The following is a 12283-nucleotide window of genomic DNA, read 5'->3' as shown; positions in this document are numbered from 1 at the left end:
ACTTCCTCCCTACTATAGACCCCTTTTCAGTTGGTAACATGGTGATGTTTTTTTGTGGGCGGAGCTTAGGTGGTGGCAGAACGATCCCTCTGGCCGCTTCATTAACGTTAGTGTGCAAGTTTTGTTAGCTTGTTTTTTAACAATGACTGGAGAAAATCCGATTTTATCTTAATGTGCAAGGTCACTCACTGTCCAGGACCGCGATTGTTTTTTGCAAAAGTTAATTTTAACGGACGGAACCAGATTGGCTGAAGCGCACACGCTCAGTCAATGGATGGATGATTTGACAGGATTAACGCTACCTCCGGTTGAGTGGCCTGACTTCTACACCTACCCGATAGAGAAACCGAGGGTAAAGAGAAACTGAGGGCATATAAATCTTTAGCTATGTGCTGAATGGCCACGTACAAGACTTGTGTGGTACGATCCGCTGTTCTGCCTAGCCAGAGCCAAGGCCAGAGGACGACAATGTAAAGAGTGACACTACGGTGCAATTTTAAATAATGATGTGAATATTTTCTAGAAATAAAAATTCCAGATTCATTTTTCATAGATTCTTGCACCCAACAACACAACAAGATGACATTTAGATGCCGTCTCCAGTTTTCCCTTTGTTTTGCCACCAGCTAACGACGTGACGTAACTGTGACGTCGGCTCGAAATTGGTCTATAGTAGGCGAAAACAGTGTGTGACAAAAGAAAGACAAATGTCTGAATTCACATGATAGTGACAACATGGACAATGTAGTACGTCCAGATTGCATTCATACTTTTTTATTAAAAAATAAGTACCTACTCAAGAGAGCATGTGATTTTGACCTCTGTCTTTTAATCGTCGTTCTGAGTCTTAGACAAAAACATGATTTTCTCATCTTTTTGCTCAAAATGTTGCTTTTTTATTAAACTTACATTCAAGTGTTGATAAACAAACAAATAAACAAATATATTCTAGCTTCATTTTGTTGTTGTTGTTGTTAAAAAGCAGAGACTCTGTTCTTTCTCTTCATATATTTTATGTTCAAATATTCATACAACAAAATGTTCAGAGGGCCATAAAAGTTTTGTGAAATTGATCAAAAATGCTGGAAACTTTTTTCAAAAATTCTGGTGGGGGGGGGGGGGGGAGTTATTGTAATATTAATATGCTTTAAGTAGAGTGTACTTAGATTGAAATTAATAATTTGATACAATGGACTTATTGTGTACATACATGTTTTTACATTGTACTTATATTTTGAAAATACCTTCATGTAATTACAGATGTAATTAATTTATGTAATTACATGTATAATTACACTGTTGACCTTCCCTTACCCTTAAACCCACCCATACCACCAAACCTGTTCCTAAACTAACTCGTATCACACCTCAATAGCAGCACGAGTGTTTTACAATACAACATGAACACAATAAGTACATTGAACTTATTTTTCGATGTAAATACATAGTACTTAACGCCACTTAATATAAAGTGGGACCTGAACGTATCATAAGCACAATAATAAATAAAAGAACACATGACGAAAATGATGGTCTGGGAATGTGGGTTTCAGGGACTCCTAAATAATTTTACTAACTAACTAAATTAATAATACAATATTTAAGTGTAAAAGTGCATGCATTTTTTTTTTTTTTTTGGCTAATTAATGTTCACTGTAAATTTCAGTCATTCTTAATTTTAACCTTTATAAACATATAATTTTGACATTATCTTACCATTCAAGCGCTACTGTCTTGTTACATTTAAAATCATTTATAGCCTATGGATACCCACTTTATGGTTTACTGCCATTCACAAATCCCATAGCGAAGTGTCCATCACATGCACACTTCAGAATCTTGCCGGAAGAAGTAGGTAATCGGAGCTCTTTTTACTCTTATGACATACGTCTTTTGCACATATACTGTTTTTCTCCTATTATATAGTTGCAATTAGTTGGAATTATGCAATTTCGGACGGTACACAAGCTGCATACTGCAAAACATAAAGTAGTATGTTAGTGTGGCTTTGTGAACATACCCTTTCACCCTGACCACAGGAGTCTCACTGATCGTAATGGAGGCTGTGTTGTCTTCAGTTTCCTCTGAAAGCACACAAACACATCTCTGACATGAGGAGAAACTCTCCTCTCTTTGATAGAGTCGGGAGATATACACATGCAGTTAATAGCTAATTGAACTGGGAGGATATAATGAACTGCAGGTGGAAGCAACAGAACGATGTCAAATTGAATCACACGGCAATCTGAGTCCACACACTCTGCTGAGTCGACAAACGCTGATCATTACACAACTTCCCACAGTTATGAGTATTGATGATAATTTCATTACATAAAAGTTAGATCAAGAAACTTCCTGCCAACTCCGAAGAGACGCCAGATGAACTTGTCATTGACTTCTAGTCTTCTTTAAAAGCCACACAATTATATTAGACACACCCAAACCTTCAATCTCTTAAAAAAAACTGTTTTGGAGGCATTTGGTCAAACACACGACACAAAGTTGAACATTTTGACTTCTGAAAGCCTGCTGTATATAGCTAGGCTATCTGATTATAACCTCAATCCTCACAAACATGTTTTGGCCTTAAAAAGCCTATCCCCTATACTCTTTTAAGCCTTTTTTAATACGTTTTGCTGTAGTTCTGTATTTTCAGACTATAGTTTTACTGAAACGACTAAACAGATGTGAACTTCACCCGAAATTACACCTAGTTAGTAGGATACAACATATACTAAATCCTTGAGTTTTCACGTGACGACACACACTTATGTCTGGAGGGCAAAACAAGGCGTCATCATTTTTACTCTAAGCACTAATGTAGTAAGACAATGATATTAAAAGACAAAATTCAATATACACCTTATTGATGATGCATACCATAGAGAGACGAGCAGATGAATATAAGAATATAAACCCAACCAAGCGTATTTCCATAGAAAACCATTTTAAAGAAAACGCTTAACCATTCGGGGTGTTGCATTCATATTCTTGGCTCATCTGCTCGCTTGTATATAGCATGCATCATTAATAAGGTGTGTGTTGAACTTTTAATATCACTGTTTAGTAGGCTACATTGAGGCACTTTAAGTGTTTCTCACGTTAATGCCCCCCTGTTTTTAGTCAAATACTGCAGCAGGTGCTGTACTGTATGGAAATTGGCATTTAGTTCTCATGCATTTGTGTATTTCTTCTTTTGCGAGGCTATCTAAATATTCGCATCTTGAAATACAGAAAAGTGCACGCAGATCTATGATTGTGTTGCCCTCCGCGTTAGTCATGTGACTGAAAACTATGAATACTAAGAATGTATTTGAAAGCATTTTAGCACCACCTGCTGCTGAGAATGAATCACTACAGCTGAACTACTTCAAAATGTAAAAGCACAAACGGTGGATATACAATCGAAAAAACTGCATTTGAATACAATCAAATAATCAACATCTCATCCTCAAATTGTCTTAATTAAATCAGAATGACCGTCTTCTCATTCATGTAGCCTATCTGTCTGACTCTGACACACTTCAAATGAAAAATGTTTTTTTTTAAGAACGATTTGCAGCTTTCAATTTCACTTTTAGTGATACTGTACTGTGAAATAAGATCGGTACACTTACAGACCACAGCTGTTAGTTTAGAAAGATATGTTGGACTACTTTTTGTAGTTTGGATCTCTGTTCTGTGTAATAAAACAGAACGAAATAACTACACATTCGTTAATCTAAGCAACAAATTAAACCACCTTTTACCTTCTTTTTAAGTCACTGAAATAATTCTGCAGCGTGGCAAATTATGTCATTTATTGACTTGTCGAAATTGACACAAAATTGAAATTGACACAACAACAAAAAAAATTTAAAATAGAAAGTCATTATTTTAATGACTAAGAAATATCATAATTTTGAATTTGTATCTCATAAAAATGACTTGGTATGCTTTAAATGTACAATAGGCAATTTTCCCTTCAGCCACGCCTCCTTCAAAACACATGAAGGCTCACGTTAAACTACCTCATGTCTCAAAGCACATAACATTACAATAAAAATGAATATAAACAACTTTAAAAGCTCTGACCTGTATCACCTGACGCTGCAGTTTCATTTCAGTGCATAAATTCGAATCACAAACCAATCCATAACATCATGGGGTCCACCTCTTCCAAATTACAGTAGCATGGCGTGAACACTGCTGGTTGTTTTGGTTCAGGAGGAACTGTAAAAGGTGCTGCTGTTTCGGTTGCGGTGCTCGGTGACTAATGTCTGTCTAACTTTCTTTTTTTTTCTTTTTTTTTTACGTCTGTCTAACTCTGCATAGCATGAAACACGCTGATGACGTGTGATGCCTGCAAGAGGTATAGTTGACAGGCACATAGGACATCGTATCATCGTTGCATTCAGACTGAATGCAATAATTGGATGAACATTTTATGGTCATATGCCTTCCACAGCCAATGTATAAATACATTGAAAATTTTAATTAAAAAGTAAAATTAAAGTCAAAATTAAGGCTTAGCCTTTGTCCATTTCGACTTATTAGACCTATATATATAAATTTTATTTTTTTAAATCTCATAATTACAACCTAGGATGCCATAATTTTGACTTAGTATGTCACAATTTAGACTCTTTATGTCATAATAATGACTTTTATGTCATAATTAAGATTTACCAATATGATTTATTTATTTTTTCCCCATAGCATAGACTACAAACTGTTTAAAGCTGAGGACTTTCTCTCCGGTTCTGTAGAGGGCGGTAAAAGTCTTCCTGAAGTGTCAAACTCAGATGTAAACATTCATCATGGCGTCTGGTGTGTTATGGTTTTCATTTCTGCTCGAGCTGTTCGTGCACGCGACAGGATTCACTGAAGTTCAGCAACTATCAGATTTATGTTACAAACCAATGAAGGACCACAGACCATCATTCAGAAAGTATGGAAATATTTCTCGTTTGTATCCATGTTGTACTTGCACTAAGAAACCTATACACACACCACTTACAAAACGTAGTATGGCCATTTTAGTGCGATGGCATATCCTGTAGTCTACTTTAGGACATATACCATGGTAATACTATGTTTTTGGACATACCACATACCACAGTGATACCACAGTGTTATTTGGGTAGATACCACCATGGCAATAATATGTTAGTTACATGTAGCCTAACATGGTAATACCATTATTTTGCATGTAAAAATATGGTAATCACACTACAAACTCTTTTTTTAATTAATAGTTTTGTCTTGTTTTCCAGCACAAATATCAAAATACATTTACTTGAGAAGCAAAATGACTTGAAAATGAGTCTGGCTTTATGAAAAATTAAAAGTGAGTTTTTGCCTAAAACAAGAAGTTTTATTATTGTTTTAAGCATTAAAAACAAAACAAGATTTAATTAGTGCTGTCAAATTGATGAATCATATCTAACATAAAAGTTTGTAAATATATACTGTATGTGTTTACAGATTCACACACGTACATACATATGTGTCTGTATGTATATATATATAATTATACATACTATGTGTGTGAATATACACATATATTCACACACATGTATGTATAATTATCTATATACATGTGTGTGAATATATGTGTAGCAAAGTAACTTGACTATATATATATATATATATATATATATATATATATATATATATATATATATATACAGTACCAGTCAGAGTTTGGAAACATTAACATTTTCAATGTTTTTAAAAAGGATTCTCTTCTGCTCATCAAAGCTTATTTATTTGATCAAAAATACAGAAAAATTTTTAATATTGTGAAATATTATTACAATTTAGAATAATGTTTTTCTATTTTAATATACTTTAAAATATAATTTATTTCAGTGATGCAAAGCTGAATTTTCAGCATCATTACAACAGTCTTCAGTGTCACATGATCCTTCAGAAATCATTCTTAATATGCATTCAACATAGTATAGTATAAATCAGAGTGCCACTGTATTTCAGTCTGATACAATCACAGTACCCCGGTACCATCACATTACGTTTTGTAAGGGTAAAAGGAACTGCAATGTCATTTATTGAACTGATGTGATGTAATAATAGTAATATTTCACGCATGTTTTAGGACGTATCCCCGGCCTCATGAGTATGTAAACGTCTCTGATCTCCCCGCCTCCTGGGACTGGCGCAACATTGACGGCAAAAACTATGTAAGCGTCACACGCAACCAACACATCCCTCAGTACTGCGGCTCATGCTGGGCCATGGGCTCCACCAGTGCACTCGCAGGTGAGAACACTACAACACAGTACAGTAATGAAGATCACCAAAGAAAAACACACATCTCGTGCTTTCATCCCAATTCAGATCGCATAAACATCAAGAGGAAAGGGGCGTGGCCTTCTGCCTACCTGTCTGTGCAGAATGTGATTGACTGTGGAGGGGCGGGGTCATGCCATGGAGGAGATCATATGGGCGTTTATGCATATGCAAATGAGCGGGGCATTCCTGATGAGACCTGCAATAATTATCAAGCTCGAAATCAAAGTAAGACATAAAAGCAGTTGATATCATTGCAACATTTAGATGCAAATGTAATATTGATGCAACTTGCATTCAAACTTCTGTTCAAGTTGCAATTTAATTGCATTTATCATGCACTATTTACTCTTGTATATTATGCACATTGTAACAGTTGCAAGGTGTGGTGGATTTAAATATTATATATGTCTTATTCCTCTACTCTGAATTTTGTTTTGCAGAATGTGACTCGTTTAATCAGTGTGGTACGTGCTCGTTCTTCGGTTCTTGCTCTGTAATTAAAAACTACACCGTGTGGAAAGTCGGAGACTACGGAGAAGTCTCAGGACGAGACCACATGAAGGCTGAGATCTACAAAAATGGGCCAATAAGGCAAGTTTTACACCCCGAATTTTAATTTTGAAATGAATTTAAGCAGTGAGCAAAAAAAATATGATGAAAAAGATAAAAGTATTCGGCTGTTTACAGTTGCATTAATATAGAATTAAACTCTATTTCAATCCAGCTAGAAGAGTTTTGAACATGGCTATCAGATTTTAGCACATTTAGACCTGGGGCCGGTTTCACAAAGCTATTTTAGACCGGTCTATAGTGTTAGACAAGTCTAAAATTTGCTCATAGACTAGTCTAATGCAAGTTAGACTGTTTCACAAAAATAAAGACTGACTTAATTTAGACCCAAAAAATTAGACACTTTTTACCCCCAGGCTAACTGAGGTCTAAGACTCTGTTACCTTGGCAACCAGCAGTAACAATCAGTTACAAACTGCCAAAAGAAAAGGGAAAATGGCTCATAATTTAAACATTTCTTCTTGTTACTACATTCCCAAGTAAAATGTCCTTGTAACTGTTAGGGCCGTTACATAGTCAACGCGAGCAACGATCGACGCGCTACCTTTCATACGCAAGCGTCACTGGCGATGCGTGAAATGCAATACACCGTGACTGCTCAAACAGGGGGTAGTAGAGTCATAGTGGAGTTATAGCTCTGAATGCCCGTCTATTTCGCTTCAAATGCTCGCTTTATACGCGCGTCCTATTCTCCTTGGACGCGCGAATGGATTTAAAATGTTCAAGCGTCGAACTAGACGCGAATTTGACGCTCTATTCGCGTTTGGTGTGAACGCTGCATAATAACAGGCTGCGATGTCAAGATTGCAATGCTGGAATGTGTGTGTGTGTGTGTCAGAGAGAGAGAGAGGCACGGGCGCGATCGAACAGTGGAAACATAAAAACATACTCCGTCATTTATACTCCTCCAACAAACACATATTTTCCGCTGGGGTAAACTGCACTGAGCGGTTGAATGCACTTACTCGATCCGCCATGTTTTTTGTTTTGAAAAGTGTCTTATTTTACCCAGAATGCATTGCAGTGTAGTCCTACTTAAGATAGTCAGAGTCTTAAGTGCTTTGTGCAACGGTCTTACAAGGCTCGAGACTAACGGCGTCCTATCGTCCTGGGGACGATAGAAAATGTGTTTAGGACGAACAGAAATATTCTCCAGGACGCCTACAGGACGAAAGACATTTTTGTATGTCTGTTCATTTATTACTAGCCTATTAGGGTAACTTACTTAGAAAATGCCAAAATTAACCGACCAAGCGCTGACTACAACGGAGCGCGTCTTCTCACTGGCCGAGCCGACTACTCACCCGGAGACTTGTTTTGCGGTACATCTATCACATGAATTATTTTCACGAGACGATAACTAAATAAAAACTAGTTTTGAATGACAAAAACTATGACGAAAGTTTGAGTGTATCGGATGTGCATCAGTGCAATTGGATCCGCATGTGATTGGACATGATCCGATGTCTTAAAGTGACAGTGGGTAATAAACCTAATGCGGTCTGTGTCCTTAATATTGATCAAGCAACAAAAGAAAAAGATAAAAACATTCACTGCTCGTTAATAGCTTTAATAAGGATTCATTATATTTAATTCATACAAATAAATATGTCTGCTGCTTGAAAGAATAAAGAATGATGATATTTTTGAGATATGTAGTCACCAGTATTTATTTGTTGTTTAATCCAACCCAAAACTCAACCAACTCAAAAACGTTTTGAGCTGTATGTATTTTTCTCTTAATTTTCGTATATGTAAAAAAAAAAGAAAAAAAAAAAGATTTGTTCTGCATGAATACAAAAAAGCATTTAACTCCTGTTATTTTTTATTAAATCTGTTTTTTACCTGTTTACAGATAACAACTTTGAATGGAGCTAAATAAATATTATAATATCATAAACATTTTAATGGTGTTTTTATTATATGACTAACAACTAACTATAGATGATGATAAAGTACAGAAACAACATGTTTATTTTGGGACGGTTGACATTCACTTTAGGACGGTTCAAATAGTTTTTCAGGACGGTTCCAGGACGGAAGTGAAAAAAGTTAGTCTGGAGCCCTGGGTCTTATTTAGATGTCTATCTGAAGTCTGACTATCTACTATATCTAAGCCATAGACAAAGTCTATCTTTGTGAAACCAGCTTTTCTTTTATACTATGTTTAGGGTTTTATTTTTAAGTTTGAATTCCGTGTGATGCATCTCTCTCTTCAGCTGAGTACGTTGCCCAGCCAAAAAATACAAGATCTTGACCAAAAATGTATGCACCTCTCGATATGAAATAGCATCACAACATTTATTTCCATCAAGAGGTGCATCACTTTTAATCAATATCTTGAATTGACAATGTAAAGTCTCCTTCAGCACATCTGGAGCCGATTCATGTGTGAAAATTATTCCTTATGCTCTCCTCCTCAACCATTCTTTCACAATCTGAGCCTGATGAATCTTGACATTGTCATCCTGGAATATGGCCATGATGTGTTTTCCTACATGGGTGTTTGAGAAATGAAAAGCTACTATGCTTGAAACCATCAATTAGGGTTAGAAGAACTGTTGCCAAACATATAACATGATAGAAACATAATAATAATGATCCAATCATAGACTCTTAAGTATTTGCTTAAGTATTTTTAATCTAAACAGCAACTTTTGGCTGGGCAATGTATATTTGACCCTAAACAAGAGAAGACCGATTCCCTGTGAAAACAAAAGGTCATTAATCCACAAATGACGGTATATATATAATATGATGTCGATAGAGTGAAAAGAAGTTAATTAGAACAGATCAACTAGTTATTAGGACAGAAACAGTCTGGTTCAAAGATAGTTATTAGGTCAATTGTATTAGATAATGGTAAGGTTGACTTAGAAAGTTAGATTTTGTCAGTATGAATGAACTTTTGCAGTTGGATTGAAAGGTTTTCTCTATCTCTCTGTGTTGTAGCTGTACAATAATGGCCACTAAAGGCCTGGAGGCGTATGATGGAGGGGTTTTTGCTGAGTTTCACATTCTCTCTATGCCAAATCACATCATCTCAGTGGCGGGCTGGGGCGTCACGGAGGACGGGACCGAATACTGGGTCGTCAGAAACTCCTGGGGCGACTTCTGGGTTAGTAGATTACAGGGCTTTGGTCTGACCTGTTCAGCTTTACCACACTGTGGATTAAAGGGTAACTCTCGCCAAAATTGAACCTAGGCTCTTTTTGTTAATCTACCCGAGTCAAACTATCGTGTAAAAGCATAATTAGAATGGAAACGCCACTTTTAAGATTGACCGTATTTTCGTTTTCGGTCAAAATGCCTTTTGAATGAGAGTGAATGGGGCACTTCTATGATAGCATCAAAAATCACTATTTTTAAAACACTAAGAAGGCTCGACACAACATGAAACTGTGCTGGAAGTATCACCAGAGGCTCTACACATGAACTCCAGCATTGACTACATTGTTTGTGTACACAGAGTTTACTAAAAAGAAAGATTTTGTACGACTCACTTTATCAGTTAGTGTTTCCGGTGGCTGGAATTTTGTCAGTCAAAAGTAGTCGATCTCTGAATGCAACGTAACATGAGGAGAGTAAAGATGGAAATCTCCTAAAGCTTGTTTCCATATAAATTCACGGATAATTTTTTATATAAGTCATCATGCTTTTCATTGAAATTACAAGTTCATGACATTTCCTCATATGGAGTCAGTTCATTAAGTTGCATTCGGAGATCGACTACTTTTGACTGACAAAATTCCAGCCACAAAATCTTTCTTTTTAGTAAACTGTGTACACAAACACTGTTCTCAATGCTGGAGTTCATGTGTAGAGCCTCTGGTGATACTTCCAGCACAGTTTCATGTTGTGTCGAGCCTTCTTAGTGTTTTAAAAATAGCGATTATGATGCTATCACTGTAGTGCCCCATTCACTCCCATTCAAAAGGCAATTTGACCGAAAACGAAAATACGGTCAATCTTAAAAGTGGCGTTTCCATTCTAATTATGCTTTTACACGAAAGTTTGACTCGGGTAGATTAACAAAAATTTTGTCGAGAGTTACCATTTAAAGAAAAGAGAATTCAAAAAAATTATTCTCTGAAAAATGAAAATAATGTCATCAAATACTCACCCTCATATGGTGCATTTCCACTTTCTTTCTTCTGTGGATCACATACTGTGAGGAGAAACCATTTCATGCATTTAATAAACCTTGTCCTGAACGTTCAATAAGTATGTGTGATTAAACTGGGCTTGTCGTGTGTGTGATCTCTCTTAGGGAGAGTCAGGCTGGGCCAGGATCGTCACCAGTGCTTATAAAGGAGGGAAAGGCAACTGGTACAATCTCGGCATTGAGCACAACTGTGCGTATGGAGACCCAATCGTTACATAGATCTGGAGCAATCCCTTTCATAGAACCATGTTGTTCATAAACTGGAACCGCCCTGGTCTCAGAAGCTATGAATGAACCTGTTGTTTATAATTGCTATTGTTGTTTTTTTAATGTCAACTAATTGTTTAGGATTTAATTCGTTGTTGTCATATTAGATTTTTAAAATCTTAAATCAAATCTGTTAGAGTGAATGTAACTGAGAATGCAAATGATTGATAATATGCAATTAAGTGATTCCATGCATGATGCAATTCACGTATTAGTATTATTTTATTATAAATCACTTTCTTACATTTGCCAAATACTTCAAGAGTGGTAGAGGTTGGTCACTCTATTTTTTTAAATATTGCACATCATAAATCAGAACTCTTTCTGTAATTGTACTTTAGCATTATTTTTGTTATTATTGTAACGAAAACTGTTCTCTTTTAGCAGTTGCAATTAAATGTATTATTTTTGTTCATCTTTTTTGCCTATTTATTGAGTGTATCTAATCCGTTAAACAAATCCATTTTTTTAACAAAAGTTTTAAATGTTAAATAAAACATATGACTATGACTGTACCTCTGTAATACAAATGATTGTAATGGCTTTGCAATGTACAGATCATAACGTACTGTATGTAAATACATGAATGTGGGTATTTATTCTATGCCAGACTTAAAATGCAAAAGTACTTTGAGTCCATGTTCAATCTCTATACATCAAGCAAGGGGTCAGAAAAAGGTTGAATACTAGCCTACTATATAATGTGAATTCAAGTCATTTTGTCAAGACAAGATGATTTTCATTGCTGTATTACAGTAATAATTTAATAAGAATTAACATTCAGACTAATGAGAATTACAGACAATAATAATAATAGGCCTATATTTTATTTGCAATGCGCCATTCTTAAAGCGCTAGATACAAACACAAAATAACTAACTATTAGTCATGGAAATTTAGGGTGGATAAATATGCCTTATTATCACGGAAAAAATTACTGGTAAAATCGTTACACCAGTAGGTGGCGACAAGTGACTTAAAAATGTA

At 35.7% G+C, this 12283-nt stretch overlaps 1 protein-coding gene across 1 annotated transcript; it reads left to right on the top strand.

Annotated features, from left to right (window-relative positions):
- The first annotated feature begins 4773 nt into the window (after positions 1-4773).
- On the top strand, positions 4774-11713 carry LOC308695688 (cathepsin Z). The gene is made up of 6 exons (XM_081373868.1): positions 4774-4930; positions 6098-6261; positions 6340-6519; positions 6735-6885; positions 9817-9982; positions 11135-11713. Exons 1-6 carry the CDS (start codon positions 4800-4802, stop codon positions 11246-11248), a joined length of 906 nt encoding a protein of 301 aa, XP_081229994.1. The 5' UTR covers positions 4774-4799; the 3' UTR covers positions 11249-11713.
- Positions 11714-12283: the final 570 nt, after the last annotated feature.

The sequence above is a fragment of the Scardinius erythrophthalmus genome, assembly GCF_964197995.2.
Source record: "Scardinius erythrophthalmus genome assembly, chromosome: 9".
Taxonomy (NCBI): Eukaryota; Metazoa; Chordata; class Actinopteri; order Cypriniformes; family Leuciscidae; genus Scardinius; species Scardinius erythrophthalmus.
The sequence above is the reverse complement of the archived record's forward strand: the minus strand, read 5'-3'. Positions and strand labels throughout refer to the sequence as shown.